This window comes from Rhinichthys klamathensis, unplaced genomic scaffold (genome assembly GCF_029890125.1).
Source record: "Rhinichthys klamathensis goyatoka isolate OS25496 unplaced genomic scaffold, OSU_Roscu_1.1 h1tg000059l_1, whole genome shotgun sequence".
In the NCBI taxonomy this organism is placed as follows: Eukaryota; Metazoa; Chordata; class Actinopteri; order Cypriniformes; family Leuciscidae; genus Rhinichthys; species Rhinichthys klamathensis.
This window is the reverse complement of record NW_026606604.1, coordinates 5361161-5379794: the sequence shown is the minus strand read 5'-3', so window position 1 is coordinate 5379794 and position 18634 is coordinate 5361161. Positions and strand designations below refer to the sequence as shown.

Below are 18634 nucleotides of genomic sequence, written 5' to 3'. Positions count from 1 at the left end.
TGTAAAATTCTATAACAACATTTAAGAAAGCCATTTGTCTATTCGTTCAGTGTTATTTTAGTACCATGTGTTGGGGAAAGGTTATTCTTTTGAATATTGCATTACTCCCTAAAAAAGTATGTTTTTGCTTATTGGTGTGGTTGAATTGGATCATCGAAAGTCAGCAGCAAAAAGATGAAATATTAAAAAAGTGAGACTTAATACATAAAGTATATTTGTGCAATTTAACATTTCAATTATTGCAGGTTTTCGTAATATACTGAGTTTGCGTTTTACAGTGGGGTTTTTTTATTTATTTTTTTACTTTGAGGAATACTGAATCTGTTTTTGTGCAAGTGAGATGAGCAATGCCTGCTCACATTTAGTCTAGAACTGTAGTAATCATGTTAACACAGCACACACAACACCTCTGCAGTTACTCCCGATTTCTCTCAACGTGGAGACAGGAGAGGTGTCAGTCAATAAATGAGAACATTTTGTAACTTGTGTTACTTATTTAAAAAAGTAACTCAGAAAAAAGTAATCTGATTACGTAACTCTTGTTAATTGTAATGCTTTACCCCCTACCATTATAGGTTTTGGTAATATTTTGAATTAAGTTTATATATATATATATATATATATATATATATATATATATATATATATATATATATATATATGTATATATATATATATATATATATATGTATATGTATATGTATATGTATATATATGTACTTAACATCAATAGCTTGGTAATTTTGCTCAAATTATGTAAATGTTCTTCATTTGAATATAAATTTTTTTTTCATAGTAAAGCATCTCTGCATGTGTGTGCGTGTGCGTGCGTATGCATGCACTTCACTTTAATTTGTCCCTGATGCACCCGTAGGGCAGGTTCTTCTCTCTGATTTAAGCAGATAATCTGAAAAGCACATTTTGTGTTTGTGGGTCCATTAAAGTGGAGTTTGTTAATGAGAAGACTTGATCTCAAAGCTCTGTTGGGAATTAGAATAGGAGACTCAGGGTTATCAAGACCACCTGCCTTAATGCTTCCTCAGAGTCGCTCGTCACTGACCCACAATGGCTAATTTAGAAGCAAATAAAGGCCCGTATACTCCCCGGTTTTAAGCTTTCAGCCTCAGTTCCTCTTCTGAAAAATTTTAACCATATAAGCAGTAAAGTCTGGACTCTTAAATGGAGGTAATGAAGGCCTGCCTGTACTGCGCAATCTTTTCTACCTTCATGCTATTTATTAAAGTGAACGGAACAGCGTTCAGCTATGTGATCTCAAGCCATCCATCAATTTTTTTTCCATTTGCACTCAAGATTTAAAAGAAATTCTAGGCTACCAGTTAATTAAAAATTATAATGAATGTTGTTTGTGCGTGTTTGTAATAAGCCTTCACTATCTTGTTAGGTTTGTGGTGGTTTACCGAGGTCCGAGCCACACTTTTAAGCTGCAGAGACTGAGCGAATCGAGCCGGTACCGTTTCCGGATCCAGGCAGTGAGCGAGGCGGGCGAGGGGCCGTTTTCTGAGATGTACACCTTCAGCACCACCAAATCTCTGCCACAAACACTGAAAGGTACCACATTTATTATACTTCTACTCATCTGTAGAGCTACAAAAGTTTGGGATTGCTATGAGATGAGATATATATATATATATATATACACACACACACAGTGCCTAGAATAAGTGAACACACCTATGCTAAAGTTGACTAAAAAGAGGAATAAAAAATCATCTTTTGGAAATTGATCTTAATGCCTTTATTTAAAAAATGTGGAAAAATCCTACCTTTAAGAACACCAATTTTCTTTGTGAATGAATAATGTATCGTAAATAAATAAATGTTCTTCCTTAAAATACAAGGGGCATAAGTCAGTACAGCCCTATGTTAAATTCCCATAGAGGCAGGCAGATTTTTCTTTTTAAAGGCCAGTTATTTCATGGATCTAGGATACTATGCATCCTGATAAAGTTCCCTGGTCTTTGGAATTAAAATAGCCCCACATCATCACATACCCTTCACCATACCTAGAGATTGGCATGGTGTACTTTTCCATAAGATCATCTCTCAATGCAAATCAAACCAGCTATTAGGCTAACTGAAATAAAACCATGCCATTTAAGATCAATTTCCAAAAGATGATATATTTTTTTTATTCCTCTTTTTAGTCAACTTTAGCATGGGTGTGTTCACTTATTCTAGGCACTGTATAGTGTGTATATATAATGTATATGCATGTAATTTTTTTTAAAGGAATTAATATTCTTATACTCTCAGCAAGGACACATTCAATTGATCAAAAGTGACAGTGAAGACATTTATAATGTTATAAATATTTCTGTTTCAAATAAATGCTGTTCTTTTGAACTTTTTATTCATCATAGAATCCTGAAAAAATATTTAGCAGCACTACTGTTTTCAGCATTGATATAATACGTTTTTTTGGGCAGCAAATCATGATTTCTAAGGATCATGTGACACTGAAGACTGGAGTAAGTTACATATATTCAAATAGAAAACATTCATTTTAGATAAGCAATATTTACAATATTACTGTTTTTCACTATTCAAAAACAAAAAACAAACAAATGTGTAAAACATAAAAAACTAAAAATATCTTACTGATCCCAAACTTTTGAACGGTAGTGTATAGAAGAAGAAAAGATGTAAATAAAACAAAGAAACCTGAAAAACTCTTTTTTTTTTATTATTTTTTTATTTATTTATTTTTATTTTTTCAGCCCCAAAAATTGTTCAACTAGAGGGAAATACCTGTGAGGTCACATGGGAGAGTATTCCACCAATGAGAGGAGACCGGATCAGCTATGTGCTACAGGTGCTGGGAGGCAGAGAATCTGATTTTAAACAGGTATGATCCAAACTCCTTCATCTTTGACTTCCTAAAGCAGCTGTTGCCTCCACATTGTTTTTCAAGAACTTCGACTTGTTGGAAATGTTTGATACTTTTGTTTAAATGTTTGAGATAAGAATACCATATCGTCGCTGCCCGATGAAACTCACGTATGTCCAAAACGGTTACTTTTCAGGAAGTGAAAAAAACACGTAATTTCAAAAGCAGTTGAACGTAGCGTTGTCATACTTGGTACGACAACTTTAAATGTAACCATATTCTTGCCAGTGTAATGATATAATCCACATTTGACCAAAATCGAGTTTAAATGGACATACGTGCATATTTTACAGTAACGGTGGTCGATACGCGTTTTTCCGATCATTATTTAGAATGACCCAGTGGCGTTTCATATTGACAGATGAATAGGCTATGCTCAGTTTATTAAATAGCCTACGTCTCAGTTTATTAAATAGCCTACGTCTCAGTTTATTATATGTCTCTTGCAAACTATGAAGGGACAATGAATCAATACACTGACATGGCAATGCTAGACTGATAGGGGGAAGCACAGGCGAAGCACTGCTACTTGGGCGCAGAGATATAGGCTATCAAGCAACACCTGAAATAAAGCTTGCAAATTTGTTGATGAAAACATTGATTAAAATGAAGATACAATTTATACAAAACGAAATTTTCAAGCAAAAATAATATTCGAAGATCGCTGGGTATTATTTGATTATTAGCATGTGAGCAAAGCGGAGCGGTGTGACGCTTATAAGTTAAAAAACTTAAACATACGTTTCATATTTATGTTTAAATAATATAATGGTTTTTTGTATTATTTCATCTATGTTGATTATATGAAAACGGAACCGCATGAGATGAGTAAGATAGGATCATAAGATGACCAATAGGCCTATATCGGAAAACATTTGGAATGGGTCAGATTGTGATCTACTAAGTTTTGTTTTGTAGAAAGCCTTTCTTTAAATTTTATTTCGTTTTGTATAAATTGTATCTTCATTTTAATCAATGTTTCATCAAAAAATTTGCCTGGATTAATAAAAAAGAAGCACTTCATATGAAGTGTGCATTTTGTCTCTATAGGCGCGTTCACTACTGCGAAGATGGCGAGTCTGCATCGTCAACTTTATCAACAATTCAAATGTTTCATGCATAATCATTACTTTTGCCGGTTCTTTGTGGCAAGCTTTATTTCAGGTGTTGCGTGATATCTCTGCGCCCAAGTAGCAGTGCTTCGAATCTTCACGAGACCGGCGAGATGCATCCACAGGGTGGGAGATACGCGGCGTGATTGACAGCTTTGACACCAAATGGATATACGTGAAAATCAGATGACATGATTTCACAACTTTTCATTGGTCATTTAGATAATGTGAAGCATGCTGTATACGGAAATGAACCTGGACATTATATCCGTCGAAAAATCTCAAAATCGGCAAAATGGGCATACGTGGTTTTCATCGGACAGCGACGATATGGTAGTTTTACTTTGTTTCACGGAAGAAACACTGTCTTTTTCTATGCTAGATTTACATATGGCCACAGTCCCAGGAGACAAGCTGTCGATGAATAGAATTAATTTAGAACAGGAAATGGAAACAGGGCTCAAGCTATTTGCATCATTTGCTCTCTGTTCCATTTTATCTGCTTTAACTCATCACAATCAACATTTGAATGGAATTGAGTGCTCCCATACACACAGTCCCAAAGGATTCATTCAGTTGTGCTGTGGGGTCGGAAAGGCACGCAGAGAGAGGGAAACATGTTATCATACGATTGGGTCCATCCAGGTGTACAATCGCTTTAGTTGTGAATTGATTTTTGTTACGCCACTTCCAAGGTGCGATAAATCGAATAGAAAATCACAACATTTGAAATTGTCTGGATTTATTCATTAAAATGAGATAATTTTTATTCCTCCTCCTTCACATTTTCTGTCCTCTCTTCTTATTGAGGATGCGTCTTTTCATGAATATATGTGGTTGAATCTCACAAAGGTGAGACATTGTTTTAAGGTCATTTTCCTACCAAATTCTCATTACTTTAACGTCAAGTCACCTTTATTTATAATGCACTTTATTGTTTTAATTGAACAGATTGTTTTAAAGCAGATTCAGAGTGATAAACAGGAAAATAATGTTTATATTAATGCAAACAGAGTTCATTTCTGCTGTAAAGCATCTCTAAATAGACTTTTGAAATCAGTTCAGTGTGGATTCAGTTCGGTTCAATCACTGTGTAAAGATCATTACATATGAAATGAGCTAAATTCAGCTATAAAGCTAGTCTCGCGAAGCCAGACCTTCAGACTGACGGCTGAAGGTCTGGAATTCATAGCAGCTTTCTTTGGCCAAGGCCCGCCCATAAGGCCGTTTGACCGACATGTCAAACAACCAATTACAGTTAGTTTCGTTCAGCGTCACGTTTCGGGGCGTGGAAATGTCCCCACAACAACAGACCGGCGTGCAACAAGTCAGTCAGCATAGAAAATCATAGAAGGTGAAGAAAACCGAACACAATACTGAATCGGCCAGCTGTGATGTCAGCGTCTGTTGTTTCATGTTTGCCCGCAAACGCGGCTGATATCCCCTTCGCAGTTAGGTACTTCACTTGATCTTCCATAATAGATAGGAGGGGACACACAACTAGTAAAATTGGATCTGCTGGGAATCCTTCTAAATGCTGACAAAGGGTCGGCCAGGCTTGGAAAATAATACTCTTCCCAAATCCCGTCGGCAAACAGGCTAAAATATCTCTTTTTGTCTCCACTAAGTGCCTCAAACAAAACTCCTGGACATCTCTTAAAGAGTCTATGCCGTGAACCTCGCATACTTTTGAGAATCCTACGTTCAGCTGATCTTGATAAATGCTCATTGTCACTCATGTAAACACAACAGTTTTTCTTCCGCAATCACACGTCTGCGCTTTGTTTCCCGGCGGGCCGAAAATAAACGCGACACTCGCGCGCCCCAGAAATCCGATCAAATTCAACCAATCAGATGACGACTTCGACATTCCTGAAGTGTTTCCAGTTAAGTGTACCATATGCATCAGACGTTTAGCCAACGTTCTCAGTCTGAGGCTGAGACTACTATAAAGCAGTTCTGCAGAAAACAGTGATGTCATCGTCCAGCTCAGTTCAGTTCTCATCCAATAGTGTCAGTGCAGTTCACCCAAAAATAAAAATTTGAATGTCTTAATTGTGAGAGATAAAGTCGCAATTAAATTGTTTTATTCCGTGGCGGAAACGAGCTTCCATACTTTAGTGCCTCCGTAGGGGTCTCATTTTTAAAGGAAAATTTTGTTTGTTTGTTGTTTTCTTTCCAATCCAGTTTTGCTTTGAAAAATCGGCACAAATGTAATATGGATTACCTGATCCTTAATTTTTTTGAACAACTGGGCCCTTGACATTTCTTGTGATTCACCTTTACAGTCATTCATCTGTTCTACTAAATTCATCCTCACTAATGCCTTGCTAACAAAATAATTTAATAAAGGACTGGAGTTCCCCAGGCAATATATTAGCTTAATTAACAATTGAACTGAGCTGCCATTATCCCCCCGTTTATGCAAATACCACTAAGGTGTTTAAGAAGTGATTTTTAATTTGTTTTTTTCTGCCTTGTTTTAAGTGCTAGACATGTAGCATTCAGGATTATGTCAATATTTTCACTGCCTTTAATTAACTAGGATTTTTAATACACAAGACTAATTATACATACATAATTGTGTGTCTTTCATGGCAATAATATCAAGACTTCACCTAAACTGAGCTACCGTTTATTGAGAGGCTTAAAATCTCTTTTGTTTCCATGGAGACCTATGTTGCGGTCCTTCTGAGTGCTGCATGTGACAGGTGGAATGAAGTCTGAATACGTGACTTCAACAATATTTACCAGGCCTGTTTTTATTTTCCATTTACTCAGTGTTTGTTTGGTTTTTTTTGGTGCTTGTTTAGTTTTGCCAATAAAAGATGTAGAATAATTAGTTTTGCTTGGTTTTTTAAACGCTTCTCATTGTGAAGCACACTGACTTCCTGCTGTGAATTAAATGGAGTCTTCCATTGAGTAGTGCACTTGTGCTACATACAGACTATTAAGCATATTGTAGGGGTCATTAGTGCAGAATGACCCGTTACACACAAACATCCTTGCAAAAAGGTGCATGAATTTTTTCTTTTTATCTTTCACTTTTTGGTTCATTTCTCGTGTGCTTAAATTTGTGGTGTACTTAAAAATAAACACTGAGGAAAAATGTTTGGAAAATGTATTTCAAGCAAGAACATATATTTATGTAACTGTAATCATCAGTGTTTTATGAACAGAAGTACAGCTCATTCTTGTATGATATTGATCATGACAGTGTGTCTCGCACTCCAGATAAAAGGATTACAGTGGCTTGTTGAGATTCCCTTTGAGCAGACCAAACTCTTTTATTAGCGAGCTTTGAAGATTTATCTTGTGTATGTGGGTCAGAGACCGAGTGAAAAGATTGTCGTCTTCCATCTTGGATTCTTTTCTGATGACCAGTGAACCTAAAATCTTGCTGATTCATTCCTCGTTTGTTCTTTTACTGCATTTGCTGTAGCTGCCTAAAACAAAGATCTTTTGTTAAATTGTTTTTGGTAACACTTTATTTTACAGTGTCCTTGTAACCTATGTTATATGAAGTTACTATAGTAATAACAGTAAATTTTGCATAATTGCATGCAACTAACACAACCAAATCCTAACCCCTATAGTAAGTACATGTAGTTATGTAATATTACTCAGTACTTAAATGTATAATTACACTGTAACGATGACACCTTAAAATAAAGTGTAACCTTATTTTTTTTATAATAAGGGATAGCATTTAAATTTATATTATTTACAGATCTATATAAATATACTGTACATATGTATATACATAAATATTTACACTCACCGGCCACTTTATTAGGTACCCCATGCTAGTAACGGGTTGGACCCCCTTTTGCCTTCAGAACTGCCTCAATTCTTCGTGGCATAGATTCAACAAGGTGCTGGAAGCATTCCTCAGGGAGTTTGGTCCATATTGACATGATGGCATCACACAGTTGCCGCAGATTTGTCGGCTGCACATCCATGATGCGAATCTCCCGTTCCACCACATCCCAAAGATGCTCTATTGGGTTGAGATCTGGTGACTGTGGAGGCCATTTTAGTACAGTGAACTCATTGTCATGTTCAAGAAACCAATTTGAAATGATTAGAGCTTTGTGACATGGTGGAAGTAGCCATCAGAGGATGGGTACATGGTGGCCATAAAGGGATGGACATGGTCAGAAACAATGCTCAGGTAGGCCGTGGCATTTAAACGATGCCCAATTGGCACTAAGGGGCCTAAAGTGTGCCAGGAAAACATCCCCCACACCATTACACCACCACCACCAGCCTGCACAGTGGTAACAAGGCATGATGGTTCCATGTTCTCATTCTGTTTACGCCAAATTCTGACTCTTAACATCTGAATGTCTCAACAGAAATCGAGACTCATCAGACCAGGCAACATTTTTCCAGTCTTCAACTGTTCAATTTTGGTGAGCTCTTGCAAATTGTAGCCTCTTTTTCCTATTTGTAGTGGAGATGAGTGGTACCCGGTGGAGTCTTCTGCTGTTGTAGCCCATCCGCCTCAAGGTTGTGCGTGTTGTGGCTTCACAAATGCTTTGCTGCATACCTCGGTTGTAACGAGTGGTTATTTCAGTCACTGTTGCCCTTCCATCAGCTCGAACCAGTCTGGCCATTCTCCTCTGACCTCTGGCATCAACAAGGCATTTCCGCCCACAGAACTGCCGCTCACTGGATGTTTTTTCTTTTTCGGACCATTCTCTGTAAACCCTAGAGATGGTTGTGCGTGAAAATCCCAGTAGATTAGCAGTTTCTGAAATACTCAGACCAGCCCTTCTGGCACCAACAATCATGCCACGTTCAAAGTCACTCAAATCAACTTTCTTCCCCATACTGATGCTCGGTTTGAACTGCAGGAGATTGTCTTGACCATGTCTACATGCCTAAATGCACTGAGTTGCCGCCATGTGATTGGCTGCTTAGAAATTAAGTGTTAACGAGCAGTTGGACAGGTGTACCTAATAAAGTGGCCGGTGAGTGTACATGTTTATACTAATATATATAAATATTTTTTTAATTTTTTTATTTAGTCGTTTACATTTTTTATTCATTGCCACTGCCAGTCACCTTGTATAATTGGGGGCCAAGCACCGAAGGTGCGGAGGCACCTATTGTATCTGTTCAGATTCTTATTATTATTCTGCTTTTTCTTCCGACTGGGAGTATATGGCAGCCCATAGAACCGCTTGCGGGAAAGTTATGAAATTTGGCACACAGATAGAGGACAGTCTGAAAAGTCACCATATCAAATTTGGAGACTCTAACTCATTCCCACTAGCGCCACCACCTGTCCAAACTTTCACTTATGATTATGCTAATAACTTTGGAACCATAAGGGTTAGAAACAAAAATCTTTTTGCCTATGATACCTTGGCTCAAGACGATTCGATTGCACCCTATGACGTCATTTTCCGTCATGGAAATATGACCGCCATTTTGAATTGTCCAAAAAACCTACTTTTGCGAACTCGTCCTAGACGGTTTGTCCGATTTGCACCAAAATTGAACCAGATCATCTCCAGGCAGTGCTGACAAAAAGTTCAAGTTGATTCGCTTAACCGTTTTCTAATACCGCGCAAATTAATTTTACGTAGCGCTTGCGAAAACAGACGTAAGGCTGTATCTCCGCAACGCTTAATCGTATTCAGACCAAACTTGGTACATGTCATCACAAGCATGACCTGAGGCTACATGCTGCGTTTCAGCGTAGCGCCACCTACTGGTCCGGAGATATGAAAAATGTCTATTTTCGCTCATAACTTCTGAACGGTTTGTCCAAAAATCATAAAAGTGGTCTCGTTAGATTCAGGGCGTCATGCCGAGTCGACTGATATCCAATTTTCGGCCATTTTGGCTGTCGGCCATTTTGAATTATGTGCTAAAATGCTGTATTTTTTGAACGCATTAACGAATTGTTACGAAACTCGGTATGGGTCATCAGTACGATGCCCTGAAGAAGCCTGAAAACTTTCGAAACAGCGCCACCTAGTGGTAAAATTTATTTTTCAAATGCTTATAACTCTGGCTGTGGTTGACTTATTTTCACGGGAGTCATCTCGTTGACAACTCGTTGGTTGACAACTTGTCCTTAGATGCCGAAATCAACAAACGCATCGGCAAGGCTACAACAACTCTAGGACGACTGACCACTCGCGTCTGGGGAAAACCCCAAGCTGACCACCCAAACCAAGATGGCAGTGTACAAAGCCTGCATAGTCAGCACCCTCCTGTACGGGAGTGAATCCTGGACAACATTTGCCAAGCAAGAGCAAAAGCTGAACGGCTACCACATGCGATGTCTTCGCCGCATCCTTGGTATCAGCTGGAACGACAAAGTGCCCAACGCCCAGGTGCTCGCCCGTGCCGGCCTCCCCACCATGTACACGCTGCTCAGACTGCGCTGGCTTGGCCACATGCGCCGTATGGAAGATGGGCGGATCCCCAAGGACATCCTCTATGGTGAACTCGCATACAGCAAAAGACCCAAAGGTCGCCCCCAGTTAAGATACAAAGATGTCTGCAAGCGAGACATGAAAGCCTTGGACATCAATACAGATATCTGGGAGGACATTGCAGCTAACCGCAGCAGCTGGCGCTGTATGCTCAAGAAACAGCTAAATACAGGCGAGGAGAAGATCTTGAAGCTAACAGAGGAGAGAAGAACTAGTCGGAAGACACACACACACGGACATCAAGCCACGACCAACTACATCTGCACTTTGTGCAGCAGAGACTGTCATTCCCGCATTGGACTCACCAGCCACCGACGATGCTGTTTTAGTCGCAACACTACGAACTTTTAGGGCGCAATACCCATGGTCGACAAACGACCGAAGGAGGCCTACTACTACTACATCTCGTTGAGGTCCTGAATCCTTGCCGAGTCCACAGATACCAAACATGCTAGGTTTTGACTTACGGTTTGTGTAGCGTTGTGATTTAGCGCTTAAAAAACATTTGCCGATATCTTCGAAACCGCTAGTCCGATCGAGACGAAACCACCGTCAGAAGTTTGGAAACATAGGTCGATAGCTATACGCCAATGCCCAAATGCCAAAATATTGATAGTAAGGGGTCGTAAAATTCAAAGTCACGTGTCAGTCTTTTTTTATGTGTTTTTTTCACATAAATGTCTATAACTCTGAAGTGAATTGAGATATCTTCCCCAAAATTGACACACAGATGTAGGGGCTCACTCTGAGGACATGTGAAAAAAATTGTAGGACTGAGCCTCTTGGTGGCGCTATAATAGAACAAAACATGAAAATCCCATTGATTTCAATGCAGTTTTGTGATGTGAAATGCTATACTTAATGAACACATTGCTGTAACATTACGAAACTTAGAATTTGTTACCAGCACCTTGCCTTGAAGGTACTCAAAAGATTGAGACAGCGCCACCTTTTGGTCAAAAGTTAAAATTACATTTCCAAAAACTTTTGAATACATCTGCCTATTTTAATGACACTGGTCTTAATATATTCCTTGGGTTGTACCAAGAACATAGATACCAGGTTTGATGTATTTGGACGAACTTCCTATCCACCATCTTGATTTTCATTGAATACCTACTTTTTCGAACTCCTCCAAGGCCGTTTGTCCAATTTTCACCAAAATCGAATCGTATCATCTCCAGACCGTGCTGACTAAAAGTTATGGATTTCGTGTCAATCAATAGACGAAACCGTTTTTGTAAAGTGCAGCATCAAATTTTAGGCATGCTGCCATAATGACCATTCAGGCTCTGCAATACTTTGACATTTAGAAAATGAACATTGTCACCTCACTCTGACCAGACCAAATACATTTCGTAACTGCGCCACCTATTGGTTGATAGTGATAGTCCATTAAATCATATTTTTAGTTAATGTATATGATTTTTCAGCCATTTTGCCAAAATTCATCTATGCTCCTTGCTGCAGTTGGTCTGAAACTCCCAGCCATGTTGGCTTGTCTTGTCGTCTGCTTTTGCGCTTGGACCCGGTGATTGCTGCTTGCAGCTATATTTAATAATTCGAATTATATTGTAGTAGTATTTATGTAAAAAAAAAAGTGTGTGTAATAAAAATGTTAAATCCCCTTGTATAATAATATTATTTTTATAGCTAGGGATTTTTACAGAGCACCTTCCTTTCATTTATTTATTTACTTATAAATTGCCATGTATAAGTTTGCATTTATTTTGTAATACATTTATTTTTATATATTATATTTTTATATTTATTATATGCCTTTAATGAATTGGTGTGTGTGTGTGTGTGTATGTATATATATATATATATATATATATATATATATATATATATATATATATATATATATATATATATATAGTTTGTGTTATTGTATATTTATATTAAAATTTTAATATTTACATACAAAAATATATAAAAATATATTTATTATGTGTAAATATATTATTTATTTTCCATCCCATTCACCCTATAAAATATCTAAGAAGTATATTATTAATAATAATAATAATAATTCCTTTTTAAGTATCCAAAAGTATGCACCGTGATTAAGGATGAACTTGATCTGAGCTAATGCATTACTTTCCTTCTGTCTCTTAGGTGTATAAGGGAGACGAGACGTCCTTCCAGCTCTTCGGCCTACAGTGGAACACAGACTACCGGGTGCGAGTTTTTGCATGCAGGCGCTGCGCAGACACCCATCAGGAGCTGTTCGGGTCCTTCAGCCCGTCCGCTCACTTCAACCTGCGGCGCTCTGACGCCACACTGGCTGTGGAAGCGGACGTCACCAGGGTGCCCATGGGAAAAACCTTCACAGATGAACAGTTCGCCGGCCTCATAGTATTTGGGGTGGCCACTCTCTCGGTCGTAATGGCCTTCCTGCTTCAGCTTCTGATTTAGACTTGAGTTTTTAAACTAAAGCTTGCAAAACCATTAGTGCAAGTACACCTTTTACAGTTTTAAGAACGACCACCTGAGCAGATTTCACATGATTTTTTATTACAGGTTTTTTACAGTTTTTCTATAAGGTGAGTTACAGCTTTAAGAAATCAGTAATGATGAAACGTACTGTTCGGCGTCTGTGCCTGTTTTTTTTTTGTTTTAGTTTAAGATGCTGTAGCATATTTTATACATTTTATATTTAGTATTTAGGAGATTTTTAACACTAAAGTAAAAAGTGGCCTTTCGGATCTCAAGTTATGCAAGAATGGAGTTTGAGGATGTTTTTTTTAATGGTCAGTTTTGATTATCTTTAATTCAATGTCTAGACAGATAAACAGCACCAATATTCTTTCTCTTATCTGTGCCCCTGGAAAGTCTGTCTAAAAGCTTCTTTAAAGCTTTATACTCAAGTTTGTCTTAAAAAAGAGAGAGAGAGAGAGAGAGAGAGAGGTGTCCTTGGGCCTTCTGTACAAAAAAGGAAAAAGAAAAAAAAACACCAGCAACTGTCAGTCCAAAGAGAGTCAAATGACAGTCTTTGCAATCAATCAATGTACAGTGTTGTGAAGTCTGGAGTGTTTGTACCTCAGGGACTTAATGTGATGTGAACCTGTGCCTTTAAATCCACAATTCCAATCTTTCATGACGAATCATTTCAGATCTGCTGCTTACAGTATTCCATTAACCCTTTACCCTGGTCACATACAGTACATGATCATGTTTACTAGCTCAATCAGCCCTTAACCAAAGTTAGTGAGCAAAAAAAGGGTATACACAAACAGTTTGGTTGGATTTATTTATGCTATATACTTTTACTTTATAATGCAAATCACAGTGCAATCTTCATTTATTTATTACAAGAATCAGAACTGTCATATTCAATATTTTCCTCATGTAGCATGTCTTTTTTATGACAAATCTTTATTATTTTTCCAAATATACCGCAGCATTTTAACATACTTAACCTGTCTTATTTCAGATATATTTGTATTGTTTGTTATTCTGTTTTTGCTTTGGTTCTGAAAAGGTTCATATCTGATCGACCTTGTGATTTCATCTGCACAACAGCCAAATCTTGGCATTTTTATTTTGACTTTTTAACTACTCCTCATCGTATATATGTATTGCTGAACTCTTTTTTTAGACTAACATTCCATTGTTTTCTGATTAAAAAAAGGTGAAATGACTTTGACACTAGAAAACTTGAAGTGGAAACGCTTGAAGAACACTTTTTTTTTCTTTTTTGTTTTATAAGAACTATAGACCCAGAATCTTTTTAAGTGGAAAACAAATACTTTTTTCTTTAAATTTTTTTTTTTTTTTAGCTGGATATCAGGTAATAAGTGGCCTAAACATAGTTTTCCATGCTTGCATATTTTCATGAAAATCATTCCATATTACCATTTTTTGTAAGCATAACTGTCATAATTATTGATGTAAATTATAATCATAGACATATTTAAAAAAAAAAAAAAAGAAAAAAAAGTACCATATCAATTTAAATGTATAGATATTGAAAATTACTACCCTTTGTATTTAAGATGATTATGTATCTGTAGCATATATGTAATATATTTATACACAATAAATTTTTTTAAATTTCTGAAACAATTTGAGGTGTTTGTATTTCATTATGACCATAAATTATATTATATTAATTATAATTTTTTATTTTATTATTATTTACATTTTATCTTTACAGAAGGACACAACAAACATTTTCATTGGATTTTCTGTGCTGGGGAGTCGAGACTTGTTATCCTTTTTTTTTTTTTTTTATGCATTTCCAAGAACAAACACAGGACAAGCTGTGTAGTCAATAACACAAAATCCATTTTAATTTTAAAATCAAGTTATACTGAATGACATAAAAACCTTTGTATATTACACAATAACGCCAGCCAGAAAATGCATCACAGTGTGAATTTAGGCATATAGACAACATATCAAATATCTTTCATAAATATTTTCATTAACAAAAATATGTCTCAACTTGAAGATTCTTGTGTTTTACAGGAATCTCAAGAAAGTTTTACATTAATTAGAATGTCATTGCCAATAAGTAACATATACTGCATTCAAACACAAAGCTTACAAAACACAGCATTGTTCACAAAAAGTGCACTTTTTATGGCTGCTATGCATTTATGTACTATGATCCAATGGCATAAGCTTGGTGATGGGCTTTAAATGGCATGGGATGTTATCAGTCAGCACCATTGTATCTCTCCCACATAGGGTACAATGTTAGAGTGCTTACATCTACAGTGCTCTGTCATCCAGTACTTCACACAGTTTAAGGCATTTTGGGTAGTGTGCATATGTACAGTTTGCATGAATACCAGGATAAAGGGAATCGTCACTCTGCTGGTGTCTGCTGATGATGGAAATACATGTGCATAAACATTATCATAAAATACACTAATATTTGGTTTATGCACTAGGTATGTTGCTCCTAAAGTTAAAAATGCAACCATCAATAAAATATAATTAAAAGCATACAATTCATTTTTTTATTTTTTCAAATAAAAAAAACTTTTCAGTCAGCATTAGAATAGTTTCAAAATGAAAATTCTGTCATTAATTACTCGCCCTCATGTCGTTCCTAACACGCAAGACTTTCATTCATCTTCGGAACACAAATGAAGATTTCTTTAATGAAATCTGAGCGATATCGGTTCCTCTGTTGACAGCTACACAACTGACACTTTAACGCTTCAAAACATTCATAAAGAGATCGTAAAACGAATCCATATGAATTGAGCGGTTTAATAAAAAATTTCTGAAGAGACACAATCTCTATGATGAACAGATTGAGGATTTTATTTACATCTAAACATTCATCAACACACATCAGTTGTGGTAAACGGAAGCTAAAGCATGTTCGTTTGACGTGTGAGAACAATTGAGATTCATTCTCTCGTTACGCATCACGTTTGAGCTTCTGCTAGAACCAATGAGGTTCATTCTCGTGCAAGAACCAATGAGGTTCATTCTCGTGTTACGCAGCACGTTTGAGCTTCTGTAAGAACCAATGAGGTTCATTCTCGTGTTACGCAGCACGTTTGATCTTCTGCAAGAACCAATGAGGTTCATTCTCGTGTTACGCAGCACGTTTGAGCTTCTGTAAGAACCAATGAGGTTCATTCTCGTGTTACGCAGCACGTTTGATCTTCTGCAAGAACCAATGAGGTTCATTCTCGTGTTACGCAGCACGTTTGAGCTTCTGTAAGAACCAATGAGGTTCATTCTCGTGTTACGCAGCACGTTTGATCTTCTGCAAGAACCAATGAGGTTCATTCTCGTGCAAGAACCAATGAGGTTCATTCTCGTGTTACGCAGCACGTTTGATCTTCTGCAAGAACCAATGAGGTTCATTCTCGTGTTACGCAGCACGTTTGAGCTTCTGTAAGAACCAATGAGGTTCATTCTCGTGTTACGCAGCACGTTTGAGCTTCTGTAAGAACCAATGAGGTTCATTCTCGTGTTACGCAGCACATTTGAGCTTCTGTAAGAACCAATGAGATTCATTCTCGTGTTACGCAGCACGTTTGATCTTCTGCAAGAACCAATGAGGTTCATTCTCGTGTTACGCAGCACGTTTGATCTTCTGCAAGAACCAATGAGGTTCATTCTCGTGTTACGCAGCACGTTTGAGCTTCTGTAAGAACCAATGAGGTTCATTCTCGTGTTACGCAGCACGTTTGATCTTCTGCAAGAACCAATGAGGTTCATTCTCGTGTTACGCAGCACGTTTGATCTTCTGCAAGAACCAATGAGGTTCATTCTCGTGTTACGCAGCACATTTGAGCTTCTGTAAGAACCAATGAGATTCATTCTCGTGTTACGCAGCACATTTGAGCTTCTGTAAGAACCAATGAGGTTCATTCTCGTGTTACGCAGCACGTTTGAGCTTCTGTAAGAACCAATGAGATTCATTCTCGTGTTACGCAGCACATTTGAGCTTCTGTAAGAACCAATGAGGTTCATTCTCGTGTTACGCAGCACGTTTGAGCTTCCTCAAGAACCAATGAGGTTCATTCTCGTGTTACGCAGCACGTTTGAGCTTCTGTAAGAACCAATGAGGTTCATTCTCGTGTTACGCAGCACGTTTGAGCTTCTGTAAGAACCAATGAGGTTCATTCTCGTGTTACGCAGCACATTTGAGCTTCTGTAAGAACCAATGAGGTTCATTCTCGTGTTACGCAGCACATTTGAGCTTCTGTAAGAACCAATGAGGTTCATTCTCGTGTTACGCAGCACGTTTGAGCTTCCTCAAGAACCAATGAGGTTCATTCTCGTGTTACGCAGCACATTTGAGCTTCTGTAAGAACCAATGAGGTTCATTCTCGTGTTACGCAGCACATTTGAGCTTCTGTAAGAACCAATGAGGTTCATTCTCGTGTTACGCAGCACATTTGAGCTTCTGTAAGAACCAATGAGGTTCATTCTCGTGTTACGCAGCACATTTGAGCTTCTGTAAGAACCAATGAGGTTCATTCTCGTGTTACGCAGCACGTTTGAGCTTCTGTAAGAACCAATGAGGTTCATTCTCGTGTTACGCAGCACATTTGAGCTTCTGTAAGAACCAATGAGGTTCATTCTCGTGTTACGCAGCACGTTTGAGCTTCTGTAAGAACCAATGAGGTTCATTCTCGTGTTACGCAGCACGTTTGAGCTTCTGTAAGAACCAATGAGGTTAATTCTCGTGTTACGCAGCACATTTGAGCTTCTGTAAGAACCAATGAGGTTCATTCTCGTGTTACGCAGCACGTTTGAGCTTCCTCAAGAACCAATGAGGATCATTCTCGTGTTACGCAGCACATTTGAGCTTCTGTAAGAACCAATGAGGTTCATTCTCGTGTTACGCAGCACGTTTGAGCTTCTGTAAGAACCAATGAGGTTCATTCTCGTGTTACGCAGCACGTTTGATCTTCTGCAAGAACCAATGAGGTTCATTCTCGTGTTACGCAGCACGTTTGATCTTCTGCAAGAACCAATGAGGTTCATTCTCTCGTTATGCAGCACGTTTGATCTTCTGCAAGAACCAATGAGGTTCATTCTCGTGTTACGCAGCACGTTTGATCTTCTGCAAGAACCAACGAGGTTCATTCTCGTGTTACGCAGCACATTTGAGCTTCTGTAAGAACCAACGAGGTTCATTCTCGTGTTACGCAGCACGTTTGAGCTTCTGCAAGAACCAACGAGGTTCATTCTCGTGTTACGCAGCACGTTTGAGCTTCTGCAAGAACCAATGAGGTTCATTCTCGTGTTACGTAGCACGTTTGATCTTCTGTAAGAACCATTGAGGTCCATTCTCGTGTTACGCAGCACATTTGAGCTTCTGTAAGAACCAATGAGGTTCATTCTCGTGTTACGCAGCACGTTTGAGCTTCTGCAAGAACCAATGAGGTTCATTCTCGTGTTACACAGCAAGTTTGATCTTCTGCAAGAACCAATGAGATTCATTCTCGTGTTACGCAGCACATTTGATCTTCTGTAAGAACCAATGAGGTTCATTCTCGTGTTACGCAGCACATTTGAGCTTCTGTAAGAACCAATGAGATTCATTCTCGTGTTACGCAGCACATTTGAGCTTCTGTAAGAACCAATGAGGTTCATTCTCGTGTTACGCAGCACATTTGAGCTTCTGTAAGAACCAATGAGGTTCATTCTCGTGTTACGCAGCACGTTTGAGC

The 18634-nt window shown here is 38.0% G+C and overlaps 1 protein-coding gene across 1 annotated transcript in view; it reads left to right on the top strand.

The window, feature by feature from the left end:
- fndc3bb (fibronectin type III domain containing 3Bb) overlaps positions 1-12917 on the top strand; it is a 35317-nt gene extending 22400 nt beyond the window's left edge. The window contains exons 19-21 of the mRNA XM_056249119.1: positions 1403-1569; positions 2739-2866; positions 12597-12917. Of these exons, the coding sequence (XP_056105094.1) occupies positions 1403-1569; positions 2739-2866; positions 12597-12896 (595 nt within the window). The 3' untranslated portion in view covers positions 12897-12917. The remainder of the gene's footprint in view (positions 1-1402; positions 1570-2738; positions 2867-12596) is intronic.
- The last annotated feature ends 5717 nt before the right edge of the window (positions 12918-18634 follow it).